This window comes from Oenanthe melanoleuca, chromosome 14, assembly GCF_029582105.1.
Source record: "Oenanthe melanoleuca isolate GR-GAL-2019-014 chromosome 14, OMel1.0, whole genome shotgun sequence".
NCBI classification, from domain to species: Eukaryota; Metazoa; Chordata; class Aves; order Passeriformes; family Muscicapidae; genus Oenanthe; species Oenanthe melanoleuca.
This window is the reverse complement of record NC_079348.1, coordinates 7286212-7306602: the sequence shown is the minus strand read 5'-3', so window position 1 is coordinate 7306602 and position 20391 is coordinate 7286212. Positions and strand designations below refer to the sequence as shown.

Genomic DNA, 20391 nt, shown 5'->3' with positions numbered 1-20391 from the left:
TATTTTGTTTACTGCAGTTCTAAGTAAATTATTGATACAGTGTGTAAAGGTGTAAAGAGCTGTCGTAGGTGATGTTCTCTGTGAGCATTTAAGGTGATGATTTGTCCTCCTCGTGGCAGAACAACTCCGACCCCTCTGGGCAGTTTCACTCCCTGTCCCTCCCTCCCCATCCCTGGACACTTCCCTTCCCAAGGCCCTTCCAGAAGCCTCTAGAGGAATCCAGGTCACCTCTTAACACCACTTTGGGGGGGGGGATTTTTACAGCTTTTGGGGTTGATTTTCCTTTTATAGCCTCGTTCCCCACCCCTCCTGCAGGCCCTGTGTCCGTGGCCAGGGGAAATAGGAGCAGGAAGGAGCCCGTGGGCACCCGGGGGGAATGAGCCCATCCAGTCGTTTCCGTTTGGTTCCTTCCGTGCCGCCTCATATTTATGCCTTCACATTTATCTTCTGTTATCGATGCATCCATTACTCCAAAGGAAATGTATCTTGTTTCACATCTATTAAACTGTATAAACTGGAAGCGTGGCCTCCCTTTGTGCCGCAGCGGGGGCAGCCCGGGTGTCCCTCCCGCTCCCGGAGCTCGGCATGCCCTGAAACATCTTTGTTCAACCTCTGCAAGCTGCAGCCCCCCCCAGGTGAGAACCATCCCTGCTGGAGCTGGAGGCTTCTCCCACCTCCCCCTGAGCTCAGAGAATCCCTCACCTCACCCTGGAGTCTCCATATGTTGATCCTGCTGCTTCTGAGGAGCACCTGCGCTGCTGTAATTAAGAGTCATTTAGAATTATTGTAAATAATGATTCTGTCTCGGTGGGATAGCGAGGAATTCCAGAAAAGAGCCACAAAATCCGTGATTAACTGCGCTTTGGGGAGGATGGCAAACTCCTTTTTCTGCAGGTTAAGGAGGGGAGGTGAATCCCTCTGCTCCAGGCTGAGTCCTGCCTGGAGCTGTGGGGGATGCTCTGGGGTGTCCCTCAGCACCAGGGGACACTCAGGGTGTCATTTACTGCTGGGATTATTCAGCTTTGCTGGAAGAGGCCTGAATTCCCTTATGGCCCTGGGCCTGAATTCCCTTCAGGGGGAAAATCCGGTGGCTGATGGTGGTGATGGAGAGGAGGGTGCAGAACAACCTGAAAGGGCTTGAGGCCACGGCAGCGTTGGGAATGGGTTGGGATATTTGCTACTGGTCCTGGCTCTGCTCACCCTTCCCAAGCCCTTGCCAAATCCCTCAAAGCTCATCAGAACCCAAAATCCCATCCATGAGCCTGCAGGAACAGCCTGGCAGCGTGGGGAGGATCGAGCTCCAGCTGAATTTTCCAAGAGCAGAGAGTGACCATGGATTGCTCCCTGGTGCCTCTTCTGGGGACACTCACCTGGACCTGCAGGTGCAAAACCCCCACAGCTGCCTCCCCAAACCTGGCCAGGACCAGAGAAACTATTTAATATCAGCCAGTGTTAATTTTGTTGATTAAATCTCTGCAGCATTAAGCAATTTCCCCCTGGACTGTCTGCAAGCCTTGCTTAAGATCGGAAGTGAAAAGCACGGGGTAAATGCAAGTCATGATTATTTAATTGGATCGATTTCTATTTTGCATTTTTAATGGCCATTCAGTCCTGTCCATTTATCAACCAGCCTCTGCCCCAGCACTTTGCATTCCAGCAAAGCCACAGCCCGCAGGGATGGGCGCTGTGTCCATCTGGGCTGGCCCAGAGCCACCTCAGCACCCTTTGAGGAGCAGGAATCAAACAGGGATTTAAAAACCACCATGCTGAGGAAGGAAACCATCACAGGGGCTCTGCTTCAAGGGTAAATCTCAGATGGCATCGATCTGAAATTCTCTTTGTCGTGCTGGGAAGGAAAAAAAAGCTTTCAAAAACACCAACCACCAAATCTGACGCCATCCTGGGTGCAATTAGCCCCAACCTTAATCTGTCAGAGCTGTGAGATCATACAGGTTGCATGAATGCTAATAAGCATTTGATATTTGTACAAGCTTTCTGGGGATGAATAATTCAATTGACTTCATCCATTAAATTTCCCCTATTAAGTTTTCAAGCCATGGCTGGGTTTTAATGGCTGGGGCCACCTCATCCTCCAGACGAGGGGGCTTAATTAGGAATTTTAGCACAACCCGACAGAGCCACAGGGGCTGAAATCTCTGTGGCTCTTTGGGTTTTGAGCAGCTCGTGTCTCTCTGCTGGAGCCCTGCTGAGCCCCTGGAACAACTCCAGCTCACACCAGGTGGGTGCTCCATCCTTCTCCAGCATTATGGTGCTGCCAAGGCCGGTTTTTAACCCTTTCCATGGGGTCAGCCCCTCTCTGGAGGCTGGGAAGGTGCTGAGAAGCTGCTTGGGATAAGGGATGTGCAGTGGCACTGATGCACCCCCTGGATTTTGGCACCACTCCATGATTCTGTGGGCTCCAACTCAGGATATTCTATAATTCCATTATTCACTGGCATTCACTGATGCAGAAACATCACCAGGAGTGTCCCATACCCAGCTTGGGCTGCTCCTCATGCCAGGACCCCTCACTCGTGTCCCTCACTTGTAGGTCAGCATTGGGTTGGTTTGTCCCAGCTGTGGATGTTGGGCTATCCAGTGAAAAATAAATCTGTTCACTATGAAAGGGAGAAAATGCCAACGACCCTCATTAAGTCACACCACGGGGAAGAACCAGATTAATGATTTGAATATTTGATTGAAGTCCCCTGGAGCAGCTTACTCTGATTGTGCTTTGCCCCACGTGGAGGCACAAGCTGCTGAGGGCCCGTGGCCATGTCTGCAGGATCTGCTGGATGCAGGGAAAACAGTATTCCCACCTGAGTTATTCCCAAAAAATGCAGTCACCGCTGGACAACAAGCAGGAGGGCTCCATGCCTGGCAGGAGAAGGAGCTTGTTTACCCTCCCCTCTTCTCCCTGCTTTTATTCCTTATGTGCTTATCAAATCCAGCTGTCCTGCTGGGCACCATCTCCCCAGGTCTTCCTCACTTTCTCCACTCCCTGCCTCTGTGTCAATTTATTCTGACCGGCTCATTAATTGGTTTTGCTCATTAAGCAAAAGAAATCTCACCAATGATAACGAGTTCCAATACCAATTAATTCCTCAGGGAGGACCAGGCACTTCACAGCTCCTTGGCAGTGACAGCATCTGTACCCAGCAGGGCCCCTGGCATGGGGCTGGCGGCCACATGGACACAGGAATCATCACTGGAAGTGTCCAAGGACAGGCTGGACAGCAAGCTGGGGTGGTGGAAGGTGTCCTTGCCCATGGCAGGGGGTGGAATGGGATGAGCTTTAAGGTTTTTTCCAAGACAAACCATTCTGGGATTCAGCCACGTCACGCAAAACCCACCTGGTTTCACCCACCACACTCAGTTCCCAGGTAAATACACTCAGCAGGAATTACAGCAGGGATATTCCCCTCTGTGTGTGCTGCTGTGAGACCCCACTCCTTCCCTGTTTGATGTGAGCAGCAGGAGCAAAAGGCAGGGAAGACAAAGGGCAGGGAAGCTCCCTGCAGCCTCCTGGCAGGCAGGGATGAGTCAACGCTGTGCAAACAACTCTAAAAATACAAATGCTTTATTGCAGATTAATGACACCATCAAACGAATTTCACTGGCCATTTACCAGGTGTTGATCATAAATATTTGGGATTCGAAATAAACTTTTGTGCTGTGCCGCTGTGGTGTTGTTTGTGTCTCTCCCACCTTCCCTGGATCAGCCCCCGGGGCTTGAGCAGGTAATGGAGACAAAGGAGCTGCTCCTGCTCCCTCCCTCTCTTCCCACTCTGTTTTCCAGGGATCTGCTGCTCCTACTGCAGTTGCAGAGCTGGGGAGGTGGGCAGGAGACACACCCCACAGGTATCCCCTGCTGGCACTGCAGCCTGGCAGCTCTGCCCAGGAGGAGGAGAGGCCCTGCTGCTCTCCCCAGGGCTCGTCCAGAGGCAATTCCAGGGGAAATGCAGGGAAAGAGCTCACCCAGCTCTCCAGCCTCCCTGGGAGTCCCTGGACCCAGAGCCAGGCAGCCTGGGCAGGTCACAGTGCCTGGGTTTGATTCCAAAACTCCCAGAGACAGAGCTCCCAGCAGTCTGGATTTTTCCAGTCCCCTGGCTCTTCCTGGGAATGAAGCAAACAGAATTCCCTCAGCTGTCTGACATGCCTCCAACACAGAGGTCAGAGCTTCAGGGACACTGGGAATGGTTCTCCAGGAGCTGGAAGAGGTGACAAGTCAGTGATCAGCAGGAGTGTGTCCTTCCTCCCTGAGAGGATGACTGTGGCTCCAAACACCCCAGGGAGGATTCCCCTGAGTCCCATCACAAACCACAGGATTGGGACAAGTCCTGGAGAAAAGGAGAATGTTTTAATTGGCCAGGAGAAACAGCAGCCTCACTAAATAACACCATGGGGTCACCCTCCTCCACAAACCTTCATCATACTTGAAAATCCAGCTCTCTGATGGAGCATTAATTAAGTTTTCCAGCAGGATAAAACCACTTCCTTTCTTGGGATTTCACTTTGTCACAAAGATTAAAAATACAGCTAATTAAAACAAGGCTGGCATGAGAAGAAGGGAAGAATAAAAGGTCTTGTTATGGCTGGGAGGGGACAGAGGCCTTCCAGATGCAGGTACAGATGAGTCAGGGCTGCTGAAAACCCCCCTGCTGTCTCTGTGCCATGGAGAAGGTCTTCTAGTGCTGGGAGAACTCCTCCAGCAGCTGTGTGTCACCTGCCAGGCAACAAAACCATCCTGGAATTGGCTCCAAGGTAGCTGGTAGCCAAGTGCAGTGTTAATTAAACAGCCTCACTAGCTGCTCCAGACAGCTGCTCCAGAGCTGCTCCACTTCCCCCACACCCCTGAGCATTTTCAGTTCAAATGAATTCTTTTCCCTGAAGCATTTCTGACAGGCTGTGGAGAAAGGATAACATTTCAGGCATTCCCTCCCATCCCTCCTGCTCTCCTGTTCCATTCTTCTCTCAGCCAAATTTTGGCCTGAAAAAGCGAGTTGAAATAGTTATTAACAGAGAACACACCTAGTGAAATGTGGAAGGGCTTCCTCCACTCCTCCCACCCTTCCTCAGAGGATCTGACAGCAATCAACCACCCCAAAAATTGCTCTTGGAGAGGAGAACTGGCCAGGGATATGGAAAGGGGGAGAAGGGATGAACCACAGCAGAGTGTGGGCAGCAAATTTCCTGCACAGCCATGGTCCTGGTGGGCCAGCACCATGTCACCAGTCCAGAACTGTCACATCACCAGTTCAGAACTGTCCCAGGATCGTGTCACCCATGAGAGGAATGATGAATTTATCTTTACAAACAAGCTGTAGGTCTGCTGGTAGATAAAACCAGCACTGAGAGAGATAAGAGAATCAATGGGAAGGATTCCACTGATTATTGAATGGAAAAATATATTTGCCTTTACAAACAAACTGCAGGTTTGCTGATAAATGAAATTGGGTATTGAAAGATGAAAGAAGCAATGGGGGAAAACTATGGATTCTATAAGAATTAAAAATTAAAAGGGAGGGTCGTACATTAGAGGGGAATCTTAGGTATCAGAAATCTGTGCTCTGAAGTACCTCAGTCCATGGGGAAAGAGAGAGGGAAATGTGGCAGGGAAATTGGGATAAAAAGGAGGCTCCCCATGGCCTCTCCCTTTTTTTGAATAAAGTAAAATTACTCGTCTGTCCCCTTTATGGATATAAAACTCTGGTGTTTGTGGATTAATTTTCCTGACACCCAGCACTGTCACACCACCAGCCCAGCCAGATTTCAGATTTCAGCGGCTCCGGCTCCTGCCAAGCCTCACCCTCCTTATTTACACACCCAACTCCCCCTTTCCTTTAAATTTAATGAATTGGGCTACTCAAACCAGCACCGTGCTGTTCTCTCCTTGTGCCATGTATGTTCTCCCCAATGCCGGTGTGAGGGCATTTCTCCTGAAATTCCTAATTAAAACTCGCCGTGCCGGGGGCAGGGAGCGCCCCTCTCCTCAGGGCTGGGCTGACCCTCCGGAGAGCCCCAAATCCACCATTTCCCTCTCGCCGCTGCTTTCTCCTCCTCTTTCCCCGGCCCTTGCCCGGCAGCATCATCTAGTGGCCATGGCCTCACAGATGGAATGGAGGGATCGGGAATATCCCGAGCCGGAGCCATCCCGGCCCGTCCTGGAATCCTGCCCCGACAGCCCAAACCCGGCCCTCAGCATCCCCCAGAGGCTGGAACCGAGCTCCGGCAGCTTTGGGGCCCAGCCCATCCCCTGGGCACGCTGGCTGGGGTTGTTTTAGGCTGGCATTAAATAATAATAATAATTAATAAAGTTCTGGCCACGTGGCGGTGCGAGGATAACGGGGCAGCGCCGGGGCGGGCTCAGCGGCTGAGGGGAGCGCGGAGGATCCCACCCGTGCTGGGGGTGCCGCGGATGGGGTGACCACGTTTTGTGGCGATTTTGTGGCTATTTTGTGGCGATTTTGTGACGATTTTGCGGCGATTTTGTGACGATTTCGTGGCGATTTTGCGGATCGGGGAGGCCCGCGAAGAGACGCGGAGCGAAGCGCGGCGCAGATTTGTCCGCTGCGCCGCCCCGTCCGTCGCCGCGGCAACCGGCGTGCCCGCCATGGCGGCGCCCAGCGTGTTCCTGCTGGCCGTGAGCGGCGAGATCGAGAGCGGGGAGGTGCGGGAGCGGCGGGGACAGCACGGCAACACGCCGGGGTAGCACGGAGGGATGGAGGGGGATCGCTGTGGCCCGGTGTCGGTCTCGGTGCTGCGTCCGCCCGCGCGGGAGAAGAATCTGCTCCGCTTGAGCCTGGCCGGCCTCAGCCCCTAAACCCAGCCCGTCCTCATCCCCCTCAGCCCTGCACAGCCTCAGCCCCTAAACCCAGCCCGTCCTCATCCCCCTCAGCCCTGCACAGCCTCACGCTTCATCCCCCAAACCCATCCCAACCTCATCCCCCAAACCCATTCCAGCCTTATTCCCCAAACCCATCCCATTCTTAGCCCCCAAACCCATCCCAGCTCATCCCCCAAACCCATCCCAGCTCATTCCCCAAACCCATCCCAGTCTCATCCCCCAAACCCATCCCAGCCTCATTCCCCAAACCCATCCCAGCTCATCCCCCAAACCCATCCCAGCCTCATCCCCCGAACCCATCCCAGTCTCAGCTCCCAAACCCATCCCAGCCTCATTCCCCAAACCCATCCCAGCTCAGCCCCCAAACCCATCCCAGTCTCAGCTCCCAAACCCATCCCAACCTCATTCCCCAAACCCATCCCAGCTCATCCCCCAAACCCATCCCAGTCTCATCCCCCAAACCCATCCCAGTCTCAGCTCCCAAACCCATCCCAGCTCATTCCCCAAACCCATCCCAACCTCATTCCCCAAACCCATCCCAGCTCATCCCCCAAACCCATCCCAGCTCATCCCCCAAACCCATCCCAGTCTCAGCTCCCAAACCCATCCCAACCTCATTCCCCAAACCCATCCCAGTCCTCATCCCCCAAACCCATCCCAGTCTCAGCTCCCAACCCCAGCCTGTCTGTCCCAGTCTCGCTGGCACAGGCTGCCCTCAGCCCCCTGACTAGGTAGATCCTCACCCCCAGAAATTCCCAGTGAATTCCCAGTGAACCCTCTCTCTCCCTGTCTCTCTCTCTCTCTGTCTCTCTCTCTCCCGCAGTTCCCGGGATTTGATGACCTCTACTGCAAGTTCTGTTTTGTCTACGGCCAGGACTGGGTCCCCACGGCGGTACAGCCCCTGTCCCCGCCCTGTCCCCACCCCCGGGCTCAGCCCGGCCCCAGGCTCACCCCGCATTCCCTGCAGGGCCTGGAGGAAGGAATCTCGCAGATCACCTCCAAGAGCAGCGTCTCCCCCACCATGCTGGTCTGGAACTTCCCCATCGACATCACCTTCAAGAGCACCAACCCTTTTGGCTGTGAGTGCTGGGGGGAGGGTCCTGCCCTGGTTCCAAAGCCCCTCTCACCCCCGTTTCCTTGCAGGGCCACAGATTGTGCTCAGTGTCTACGGGCCTGACTTCTTTGGCCATGATGTGGTCAGAGGCTATGGAGCTGTCCACGTGCCCTTCGTGCCAGGCAGGTGAGTGCCAGCCTGACCTGCAGGGCTCCAACACGTCCTTGGCCAGTTATTCTGTTGTTTCAGAAAGAAAAAAGCTCCCAAAAATCTCCTCATCGTGCCCTGTCAGTTCACAAAGATTTTTTAGCAGGACTCTTTCGTCATCAAAGAAGTTTTGGTAATCCTGTAAAACCCAAACTGGCCTGTAAAAAAACCCAGATATGAACTCAGTTCCTCACACAATAAATTCTCATTCCCACCACTGGGAATGGAGGAACATCCTGTTCCTGTTTCCTTTCTGTGTGAAGGGATGTGTCAGGAATTCCTGATGTGTCAGGAATTCTGTGCCTTCATAAATATAAAACTCCTGCTTTTGATTAATCCCTGAGGTTCTGGGGGGCTCCTCTTTGTTTCAGGCACAAAAGAACCATTGCTATGTTTGTCCCAGAGTCCAGCTCGAGGCTGCAGCAGCTCACAAGGTAAGAATTAATCACTTCAATAAGGAATTAATTTCTCTCCTATCCTTAGCCACAAAGGCATTTGCAGCCACTCAGTGGGGCTGAGGTGTCACTGCTCTCTGCCAGAACCAGTTTTGTGTTTTGCAGGTAAAAATTTCATTTTCAGGTGTCTGGGTCTTTTGAAAAGCTTTCATAAACACATTATCAACAATATTAACTATATTAATATAATCTATATAACTTATATGATATATAAAATATAATTTATTATATATAATATAATAAATACTAATTACCTGCTGTCTGCACTAAATTAGTGCCTGAATCTTCTTGGGGCTGTTTTGGAAGGACAGCCACAGAAGGAGCAAAACCCATGAAAAAACAATTCCCATTCTACATTTTTTCATGAAATTCAAAATCTCCAAGTCTCTATGGTTGATTGAGTGGTCAAGAAAAATTTTTCAACAATATCTTTGCCACAGAAAGATTCTTCTAGCCCAGAAAAAAACCTGAATTTAACAAAACCTGTATGAAACCAGTTGCATTTTTTTTCCTGAAGGCAAAACTTACCTTTGATTGAAGCAGATCAATAAATAGAATCAGGCTCCAGAGCCCTCCTGGCAGTCTCACTGATGTTCCTCTCATGCCCTGGATCCATCTCAGCCCCCAGTTCCTGATTTTGTGTTTTCTCTCCCAGCTGGTTCACAGGGAGGCGCCCGGAATTCACCGACCCCAAAGTGGTGGCGCAGGGAGAAGGACGGGAAGGTGAGTCCTGGCAGCTCCTGAGTGCTAAAAAAAGAGCTCCACAATCCATCCCAAACCTTCTTTTCTCTGATTCACCCCCTGCTCTCTGTGCCAGTGACCAGGGTGCGCTCCCAGGGCTTTGTGACCATTTCCTTCAACGTGATGACCAAAGATCTGCACAAGCTGGGCTACGACGTGGGTGCTGCAGAGGGGCCAGGCCCACAGGGGCTCCACAGCTTCTGAGCTGCCAGGACCTCCTCAAAGCTCCTTTTAGGGAAAGGAGGAGCTGTTTCACCTCAATCATCCCAAAAAACACCAGCCCAGGAGGATTTGGGAAAATGACCAAGCCTGATCCTCTCTGTAAGGTGGAAGTATTGTGGGAATTGATGTTATTGGTAACATTCAGTGTTTTTAGGGGTCAGACTCTCAGAGTAAGGCCTGTAACAAAATATTTTTATAGCAGCCTTTTGCACACTTTTTTATAGAATTAATGACACTAATTAATGACATTAAAGTTTCGAGCTATAGCTGTTTCCCTGCAGTTAAAACTTTGTAAACGCAGTTTCTTTTTAGTATTTTGGGGTTTTTTTTGTTCTTTTTTTTTTTTTTTTTTTGTATGAGTGTTGCAAATGAGGAATTGTAATTATTGCACCTTCCACAAATGGTCCTGTCAAATGCATCCCCCCTCTTTTAGGTTGAATAAACTCTGTTTTATCACAAGATTCCTTTGTCTTTCTGCTGATAAATTTAGATATTTGTGCCAGGATGTTTTGAAGCTCTAAATCATCCAAGCTCTGCTAGACTTAAAAGTAGAAGAGAAAAAGAAGTGTTTCAATGCAGTAATTAATTGCTGAGTCATTTTCCAATTTAATTTTGGGCATTAACCTCTTGTATTTGACTGCAAATCCAAGGAGAACAACACCTCCCTAAAAGGGAACTACCAAGACTCCCAAGTGTAGAAATCCCAGGAAAAACACCCAGGGATGAACCACAAATCCTCCAGGGCACAGCTCACCAAAACACCCAGGCAAAGATTGTTCTTATCCACAGTGGGATGCAATAAATTTAATTTCTGAAAACATAAAGTGGTCACTGGAACATTGCTGTGAGCACCTTTTATACAACATAGAAATACTTTTCCAGACTTTTTTAGGGATCATTTTTCATCTCCTGCCTTGTTTTTGTTGACTCCACACTCCCGGGGGAGTTGTTTTGGTAATTTGTAATCTCTGAACTGAATCACATTGGAATCCAAATTCAGAAGCATTTCCTGTTGGCTCACAGGAGACTCGAGGAATTTTGTTTCTTTTTCAGAAGTTTGGGAAGCAGTCAGCTCCAGCAGCAGGATAAATATCTGTGTTTGAAAGGCTTGGGAGGCAAAGCCTGAACCCCCCACTGCTGCCTGAACACCCAGTTTCCCCTGGAGCAGCTCCTGCCCACATTCCAAGTGCAGCAAAGCTGCAAAAGCAGCCACAGGAACCTGGCAGAGCCCCGACCTGGTGCCCACAGGGGATTTATTCACACCCAGCTCCTAGTCCTGGTGCTCCAAACCCCTGAATTCCTCCTGTTCCAGAGGAACTGTTGGGTGTTTAACCCCAGTGGGACCAACCAGAGCTGAGCAGCTTCCTCTGACAGCAGAGGGGAAGGGAGGTTAAAAACCATGGAAAGCAAAAATCCTGGACTCTGTAAAACAGGATTAAAGACACCTTGAGGCATTTAAGCTGCTCTCTAAGCAGATCCCACACTGCTGCCTGCATTATTGGGGCTTTTTACCTATTTTCTCTGGGTTTAGTTGGATTTTGGTGGGGGTTTGTATTCCTCAGTGGCCTGAGCACATCTAAAAGCTTCACTTACCTTCCTCAAGGGTTGGATAACTTCCCTGACTTAAATTTCTTGTGTGTTTCCCCTGAGGCACCACCCAGGGTCTGATTCTTGGAATCAGCATTTCCCAAGCCCAGTGCCATTCCTTGGATCCAAGGGGCAGCTATTGATATCCCTCAGAAACTTCTCCCATTTCTCTTGTTGCTGCCTTTATCATTTCCTGGCTGAAATCTTTGCTCCTCAGGTGTGGCAGAGCGTTGGCACCTGGGGACAGTCTCTGAACAAAGATGGACAGGGAACAGTGACAAAGAAGGGATTTAGGATCCCTAATTGTTCATGGAAGTTGAACATTAGGAGAACCAGTGCCAAATCCCAGTAAAACCCAGCAGCAGAGGCTCAGGGTGGTTTCCTCTCAGCAGCTGGAACACCCTGTTCCTGTCTCCTGGTTAATCATTCTCCCTTCCCTTCAAACCTGCTCTGAAATTCCTGACCCCACAACAGCAGCACGAGGCTCTCAGCTGGAGCTCAGCTTCCTTCCCTGAAATCTCTCCCAGACGCTGAAATTGGTCATTATCCTCCAAATTCCAGATGGGCAGGGAAGAAATCTTCCTGGAGAACGGGTCCTGACACAGGAGAGCCTGGGGGATGTCTGGGGGCTCTCCTGGCCTGGAGAGGCTTTGGATTCACTCCACGGGAGTTTTGCTGCTGTCAGCCAGGAGGGAGACAGCCAAGGGCAGGGGCTGAGCAGCAGCTTGGGCATCAAACCCTCCAGGAAAAGGAAAATCATTCGGACAACCCTGAGGAACCCACGAACAGCAGCAGCAGCTCCTGCCCTCTCGTGGCTGTTCCCAACCTTTAGGAAAACGCTGGAGTTGATTAATAACAATTAACTCCAATGCTGAATGAAGAATTCCGAATTTTCCCGTTCCTCCATGGAAGTCGCTCCGTTCTGGCTGCCCTGGCACTGCCCCTTTCCCCAGAGCAGGGCCGAACTCCCCCCGGGGCTGAGCAGGGATCTGAGCATCACAAGCTCTGCCCCGAGGCTGCCCCGCTGCTTTACACCAGGGAACGATCTCCGCCTGAAAGTGAGACGGATTCAAGCTGACAGCAGCTCCTCCCCAGCAGCACTGTCGGCTTGGGAGCAGGAGATCTGTGAAATGCTCCAAGGGGGTAAGAAGAATAGGGAAAAGTCGAACACTCAAGCACAGAGCAAGAAGAAAATCGGGGGTTTGGCTCCAATTCTTGACAATTTTTGTTTGCAGCATTTCCTTCCATTGAAGATTCAGGGGGATAAATGATCCACAGTGCTGGACACGGATGTGGGTCACAGGACAGGACAGCTGGGGTGGGAGCAGTGGCAGAGCTGGGCTGGCACCCCCAGGGTGGAGCATTCCCCGTTCCTGGGGACATCCAGATGTGGGGAAGCAGCAGGAACCCCACCCTGGGCCTCTCCCCTTTGGGCTGGCAGCAGCTGGATGGGCTGGTGGCCTTGGGAGCCCCCCCAAGACATGTCCAGGGTGTCCCTCAGATCCCAGCCCCCTGTGAGGGCACTGGGAACCTCCCACCACCCAGCCCAAGGTCCAGGCACAGCTGAGCAGCACATCTGGAGCAGCCACCAGCTGCAGTTTGGGATGGTTTCCAGGCCAGTTTTCCAGGCCATACAACCCCCCAGCAGGAGCCCAGCAAAGAGGTCCCCCTAATCCCACCCGTGTCCCCTCTCAACATCCACCCTCGGGGTGCAGAGGGGATCCCTGAGAGGTTTTTCCATCAGCTCAGGAATCCAAATGTGGGCAAGATCAAACCCCAAGTTCTGAGACACTCAGTATGTGCAAAACTCCAGGAAGCAAAAACTTCCCAAACCAGCTCCCACCTGGCTCAGAGCTCCCATAGCCTCCAGTGCTCCTGGCTGGGGAGCAGAGGGCAGGACAAACCCCTCAGAACTCATCCTTCGGGCATGGAAACAAGGCTGAGCCCCCAGGAGGGAGGGAATAACACAAGCTGCATTCCCAGCAGGATCTGAGGGATCCAGCCTCGTCCTTCAGAGGGAAGAGCAGCAGATGCTGCTGAAGGCATCTATTTTTGGCTCCCTATTCAGGCCAGGATATTTAAGTACCCAAATTCACCTCAGAGAATATCATCACTCCATTTAGTGCCAGACTTGCTGATGAAGATATTAAAAAAGCAGAAAAATCCCCCACCACCATCACCCAAGACAACCCCAGGCAGCCCACGGACTCCAGGGCTGCTTCTGCACAGCAGAACTGGCTCCCTGGAGCTTGGAAAATCCCTGAATTTCATTCCATGGCCAGAAAAAGCCCTTTAGGAAGAACACAGACCTGATTTTCACAGGTTCCAGGGAAAGAAGGACACAAAGGTGTCTGATGGTTTTTCATCACAGGTGTTACTCGAGGTGGTTCCCCAGTTCTGGGGAGAATTCCAGGAGGGTTGGGAGAGGATGGGTGGGATCAGGAGGGTTAAAAAACCTCTTGGAGTCTTCAAATAGGAAGGAAATACAAGCAAAGTGAACGCTGAACTCATTCATCTTCATTACCACTGACAAATTTTCATGGAGTTTTTCCTTGTCCTGAACTGAAATGGGGAAAAGGTGACCTGGGAAGTGCTTGACAGTTAACTTGGAAAAATATGGGAGTTTTGAACATGAGGGGTTCATAAATCCCCCTGGTCCCCTGAAATGCAGCTTGCAGGGTCTTGCAGAGGCTGTGCCAAAGCCAGAGATGGGCCCAGCCCTTTCCTCACACTTCCATGAAAAGCAGCAGAAGGGGCAGAGCTGCACCCTCAGCCCAGCACAGAAGCAACACAAACCTCAGCAAAATCTTAACAGCAGCGTGGGCGAGGGGAAGCCAAAAGATAAATCCTTATCCAGAGTCCTTTTCCTCTGCAGAGCAGGCAAATCCTCCTCACTCCTCAGGAGAGGAAGAGGAAATGTGGGATGGGGGAGCAGCTCTGCAAGGTCAGCAGAAACCTTGACCATGGGCTGGGGCAGCTCAGGCTCCCCTGGCTCACACAGCCACCAGAACCCACAGAACCCACCAGAACCCACCAGAATCCTCCAGAATCCAGCTCTTGTGGAAGAGATCAGAGTCAGCACACCTTCCACTCTGAGCCCTTCCCACATCTTCCATACAGCAAGAGGATTTAGCTTAAAATGTGCAATTGCAAAAGGCAGGAGTGGAGTCAGAGAATCCCAGCACGGTTTGGGTTTGGAGGGACCTTAAAGCCAATCCAGTTCCAACTCCAACACCTTCCACTGTACAGGTTGTTCCAAGCCCTGTTCAGCCTGGCCTTGGATATTTCCAGTGCTCCAGCAGCAGCCACAGCTCCTCTGGGAATCTGGAGCATTATTGGGGCAGCAGCTTCCTCCAGGCAGCTCTGGCTGAAACCAAACCAGAGACTTTTCTCCCCAAAGCTGCTTTTCCCACAGCCAAATCTCCAGCCCCAGCACAGCTTCAGCATTAATTAGTGATCACTGATTAGTGATCAGCCTGATTGGCAGCAAACTGCACAGGGAACCTGGAGGGGCTCTGGAGAGGCAGCTCTTGCTGGTGCCTGCTAATGAAGTGCCCTTCAATTAAAGCAGCCAGAATTAGAAGCCTGAATCACTTCCAAGCTGGGAAATGATCCTGCCACGGGATCCGTGGGACAGAGCCAAGGCTGAGCTAGAGAAGTGGAGGTGAGGAGTCCCCAGGTCCTGTCCCAGCTCCCCAGCCCTCCTTCCACAGCCACCTTCCCAAATTCCTGCCTGACACAAACCCAGAGCCGCCGCTCCGAGCTCCCTCCATGGGGCTGCTCCTGTGCCAGGGGCAGCGTGGTTTAAAGAAGGAATTCAGCCACCTGCACCACAACAAATCTTCATTTTTATTGAGTCAGTAAGGGCTCAGCTGAGCCTGATTTCAGTGAGCCATAGAAACCCTCCTCTCTCCCAGCCTGTCCTGGGAGAAGCCATGGATGCATCCAAGGAATCCACAGCATCCCTCAATCACAGGGAGATCCCTCCTGCCACAAACCTTCCAGCACCTCACCCCAAATCCACCATCAGCTTCCTGCAAAACTCCTCCAAGCAGGGCTTGGGTGGGAATGGGGTAACAAACACCACGCAGAAGCTTGGAAAAAGCAACACAGCTGGAATAGAAGCAATACAATTTTAATTCTGACCAGTCACCTCCAAACCCCTCGTCTTTCCACTGTTCTGATGGCATCATTTAAATATCACATCTGTGACATCGCTTTGGGGGGGGGGGGGAGAAAAAAAAAAGACACAAAGATACAGACATTATGATACAATAGTACAAATGATAAATTATTTATACAGTAAATAATGGCAATAGTCAGCACAAATCCAGAAAAAGCAGCCGGCTCCCGGGATTATGAGAAGTTTGGGAAATACTGGAACATTTGGAAAGGAAGAGTTGTGTGAGATTCTGCTGGGAAAAAGAAACCTCCTCTTTCTCCCCACCTGTGCAATATTCAGGCATAGAGCACACCTCAAACAGGAACAGCAAAGGGGCACAAGGGGAACAAGAGCTGTCCTGGCTACAGGACTTCCCAAAAACTGCAACCACCACAACCCACCAGAGCTTCCCTTCCTGCCCCCTCCAGAGCTGAGTTTCTCCAGAGCACAGAACTGAATAAATAACTGAGCTTATTTGGGGGGAAATATGCCAAGGAATGTGTGTTTTTATTTTTTTTTAACAAGATATTTAACACTTTTCTTTTTGGTCAATTTGACCAGTAAGGCTATTTTGGGCTACTAATGTTTTAAGAATTAAAAAAGGTAAAAAAAGCACTTTGAATATTTGCAAAGTGAGAAAAAGGAGAAGAGGAGGAAATGGAGGAATAGGGCAGAGGGGATGTGATGGGACACACAAACATCCTCCAGGAATGTGGGAGGGCCAGGAGGGAGGGAGGATTATCCTGGAGAGCAGGAAAATCATCACAAAATGAGCTGGACCGTTCAGAGCATCCCCAGGACAGTGACCCCCCTGTGTCACCCCCCAGGGTCACAGCCCAGCCCAGGAACATTTACCAAACCAGCTCTTTCTTCTCCTAAACTCAGCTCCTGCCACAAACCCTGTGCCAGGCTGGGATCTGAGCTTGGTTAGTCTCAGCCTGAAGATTTCCAGCACCAGAATTTGGGCTGTGGTTCCTCAGGGAGCCTCCTCGGGGTTTGTTGTGCCATAAATGTCTCTGTTTAATAGAAAAGGGATAAAGTTCTGGGGGCAGTGACTTGGAAGGAAAAGCAACAATTCGCCATTCAACAGCTTCATTAAGCCAGGGCTCCATCCCAGAGGCAGAGCTTCAGCAATTCCTGGTGACAGCTCCAACTGCAGATTATTTCAGCACTTTCAGTATTTCTTATCATCTTGCCTCTAAAAAGTTCCCCAGGATGTGGCCAGGACTCTGGGCTGGACAGATTAAGAGACAAACACCCTGAGTGACCTTGATTCCAGTGCTGATCAAATCCAAGTGGGAAAAGAAGCCTGGAGGAATCTTGTCACAGATCAGCTGGAAACTTCCCCCCCCCAATCTGCAAGAATCACACCCTTCCTGCTCTACACTTCTCAATAACTTCAACAACAACAGAAAAACTCTTTTTCCTTGCTCTGAAAGGCAACAGGAATGGGGTTTGGTTTTGTTTTTAAAGGCAGGCTGGGTGTGGACAGCAATCCTCTTCCCTCCTCTATAAAAACAAGGATTGGGAATCCTCCTTGCCAATTCCAGAGGTTCCAACATCTGCACAGGAACATCCACACACTGAGCATTCTGTACAGCTCCAGGCTTGTGTCCCTAAATCTGCTCATCCTTCAGCCTCCCCTTCCCACCAGGAGATGGATCCCAGTCCTTCCATGGGATCCAGCCCCTCTCTGGCCCCACAGGGAATTGTTCCACCACAACACAGCCCTGGCAAATTCTGTTTTCCTCCTCTTAAAATAGGGAAAGGCCACCAAGTGAGTTCAGAGGTGCCCAGTAGGCAGGAAAAATCCCTTCCCATGGATTTTTGGGAGAGAAGAGCTCAGCCCTGCTCAGACTGGGGCTCCAGCAGAACCCCTGAGTGTTGTGAGGAGTCCAAACATGAAAATTTATTAAAAAGGGATAATTCAGCTCCCAAGGGATGGCTGGACATGGAAGCAGTTATCCTACAGAGTGCACCTTCCAAGAGGAAAAATCAGTGGATAAAATAAAACAAGCTGTGTTTGTACATCAGGATTTTTAACAGCTCCACAAGTTTTACAAGGAAAATAAAACCAAACAGCCTCTCTTGGGATCTTCATCAAGGCTAAAAGTCTGTCCAGTCTGGGGATTGGGAAACAGGAACAAATCAAGGGAAAGGCGACTTTAGTGTTTTTTCTTTTTAATGTAGTCTTAAATCATGTTATGCTCAAATTCAATTCATCTAAAAATAATTAGTCACGAGGATTTGTTTTTGATTTGCATTATGAATACTTCATTTAAAAGTAAATATTTTAGTGTTAATCTTCCCTTTTAAACTCTCTTTACAGAAACAAAGAGCGAAAACCATAAATAAGAGGGCATTAAAACCATAAAAATGACATTTGCCAATATCTTAATTTTTCAGCCAGACTTGATAAATCTATCAAAACCAGACAGTTAAATAAGAACCACATTATAAAAATTAGCAAAAAAAGGACTATTAGGTAACTCTGCAAACTCAAAATATGAAACTGTACTAAACAAAATATGTGCAAAAGTATACAAGAGTAACTGCATATAGCAAGGTTAAGCCTGAATTAGTTTTAAAGCTTGCCCCGGTGAAACTGAATCCAAAGTTGTCCCACTGTATTTCTTTTTTTTTTTTTTCCTTTTCTTGGTTTTTTCCTTTTTTTTTTTTCTTTCAACTCACATTGTAAGTCAAATAAAAACAAAATACACATGAAAAAACTTCCAAACGAAGCTGGTACTGGACAAGCACAGAGCAGGACACTCACTCAGCACGAGTGCAGCCACTCACAGAGAGTTCCAGGAGTCCTTAGAGTAGTGTAGGAATTCAACACTGCACACGACAGCACAACTCGAGCATGGTCTTGGGTGTTTTGTCTGGGGTTTTGTGTTATTTTCCTTTTGAGACAAGCTTGCTGTTGTCAGTCACACCTCAGAGATACCAAAGCAGTGCGAGTTTGCAATGTTTAATGCATAAAAACCAAGCCCCCCTGGGCCCTCCGGGTCGGTCTCTTCTAAGAGTAAGGACTATGGGTGAACCAACAGTCTAGAACTGTGTGTAGTTATGTGCAAAACATTCACTAGCACTCGGAATCTCAGCTCTATCTTACGGGCAGAGGAAGTGACAGATGCAGGGGAAGAGTAAATTCAGGAATCCAGCACATGATCTGACATCTACAAAATAGCCAAGGGAGTTTTCCACTGGCAGGTTCTCTCCCTAGAAAGTGTGTTTGAAATGATTAACAAAGGAACAAAAATGGGCAGGATCTAACTTTGGTGAAAAGTCTGAACATTTCACATGATGCTCAACAAGCCAAAGTAAGGTACCATCTGTAGCAAAGACTAGATTTAGATTAACTGGTAAGTAGAGACAACTCTTCAAAGATCATTACTGTAAACTGCAAATCTACTTCCAAGTCTCTCACACACCGTTCAGTCCACACAGGCCACGTTCGTTTCGCTGGAAAGACTTCAGCCTGGAAACACTAGGAAAAGAAAAGTTCCTTTAATTGGGTCTTTATAGGAGGAAAGGGTTAGTTGTATTTGCAGCCTGGGAGGCTGCAGGTGGCATTCCTGTACTGTGCAGAGCTTGGGGCATTGATCCTGCAATGCTCAGCCCCTGGCCCATCCTGATGGTGCCCATGGCCGGCAGCGGTGCCATCCCCACGGGCACGGGGGCCATGGAAGACAGAGGTATTGGCTCCATGCTCATCGGGGGCACGGCGCTGAACGAGGGGCTGCTCCCCAGCACGGGGCTGGCTCTCATCTGGTTCAGGGTCAGAGGCTGAGGCTGGTTCACCTGGAAGGGGTTGATTGGAGTCGCTGTGGTAGCGGCGCCTGCGTGGGAGAGAAGGGAGAGAGAGGCACTGCTGTGGGTACTGGTGAAAGCCAGGGAAAGGGGCAGCTTGGATTTTCTCAAGCTGCTCAAGGAAAACATAGGAATTATAACAATGATTAAGCACCTGCTGTGTGAGTTTAATGACCTCCCGTGCTCTAGGCACCAACTTGGTGGGGTTATCTTAAATGAACAATGTAGCTGATAGTTGCTAAGAGGTTATTTATTGCAGAAGCACATCAGCTTTAAAAGGCACAGTTACAGACATCAAAGTCTATGCTATGTTTTGGTATAAAGTCTTAAAAAGAAGTAGAAGCTGCTATTGTCAAAGGTCCCAGGAAGTTGATGTTGCTGTAGCAGCTCCTGCCTTCGCGTTGGGTGTTGACTGATGACAGTGAGCAAAAGCAAAAAGAAAAGCAATGGCAGGAAAAGCAGAAAAGCACTAACTCTCCCCAATACTCTTATACAGAATCTTCCAAACAAGCTAAGACACAGACTCAGACCAGCTCTCCTTAACTTATCAGAATTCCAGTTTCTCAACACACCAGGTTACATACAGACTAAGCATACGATCCCTGCACTCTGATTTCTCTCTTAAGAATTCAGAGACCCCCCAAGTCACTGACTCCAACACTGCTGGACAGATGTGATGTTTTGGTGGAAGTATATTTACTAGGGGTGTCACCTGCCTTGCACCAATGAAATTGAGTCTGTTCCACGATCTAGTCTATAAAAAAAAGTTTGTTTCTTTAGTAAAGAGCTTTTTGCTTCTCTTCTGCCTGAAGGAAGTATTGTTGTTACATCCTTTTCACCGCTCTCCTAGCCTGACAGCAACACACTGCAATCAACACTAGGGTCTGGAATCATCTTTTCCTGGCAAAGAACACTCCCTGTGTGCATCCCCATCCTCAAAACGCCCTGTGGAGGGTGTTTTGGGGGAATTATTTGTGTGTTAATTTTTTTTTTTTTTACAAGGTATTTAACACTTTGCTTTTCGGTCAATTTGACCAGTAAGGCTATTTTGGGCTACTAAGGTTTTAAAAATGGAGAGAAAAAAAAAAAAAGGAAAAAAAAATGCACTTTGAATATTTGCAAAGTGACAAAAAGAAGAGGGGGAAATGGAGAAACTGGTCTGCTCCCCAGCAAAGCACAGTCTGTTCCCTTGAAGCAGCCAATGCTTCCAACACCCTTTCACTGACCAGCAGCTCCCAGTTCCAAAAGCCCTGACTGGAGTCAGAGCTTCCAAATTTGGTTACCTGCAAAAGCCCTAACC

At 49.6% G+C, this 20391-nt stretch overlaps 2 protein-coding genes across 8 annotated transcripts in view; one reads left to right on the top strand and one right to left on the bottom strand.

Annotated features, from left to right (window-relative positions):
• The first annotated feature begins 6583 nt into the window (after nucleotides 1–6583).
• On the top strand, nucleotides 6584–10091 carry B9D1 (B9 domain containing 1). Its single transcript, XM_056503692.1, has 7 exons — nucleotides 6584–6670; nucleotides 7671–7739; nucleotides 7815–7926; nucleotides 7991–8087; nucleotides 8480–8542; nucleotides 9219–9286; nucleotides 9381–10091. The coding sequence occupies exons 1-7, from the start codon at nucleotides 6614–6616 to the stop codon at nucleotides 9506–9508; spliced, it is 594 nt and encodes a 197-aa protein (XP_056359667.1). The 5' UTR covers nucleotides 6584–6613; the 3' UTR covers nucleotides 9509–10091.
• A 5136-nt stretch (nucleotides 10092–15227) lies between these two features.
• EPN2 (epsin 2) overlaps nucleotides 15228–20391 on the bottom strand; it is a 54656-nt gene continuing 49492 nt past the window's right edge. For all 7 annotated transcript variants that reach the window (XM_056502970.1, XM_056502973.1, XM_056502975.1 and 4 more), the window contains one exon: nucleotides 15228–19120. In XM_056502970.1, the coding sequence (XP_056358945.1) occupies nucleotides 18801–19120 (320 nt within the window). In that variant the 3' untranslated portion in view covers nucleotides 15228–18800. The remainder of the gene's footprint in view (nucleotides 19121–20391) is intronic.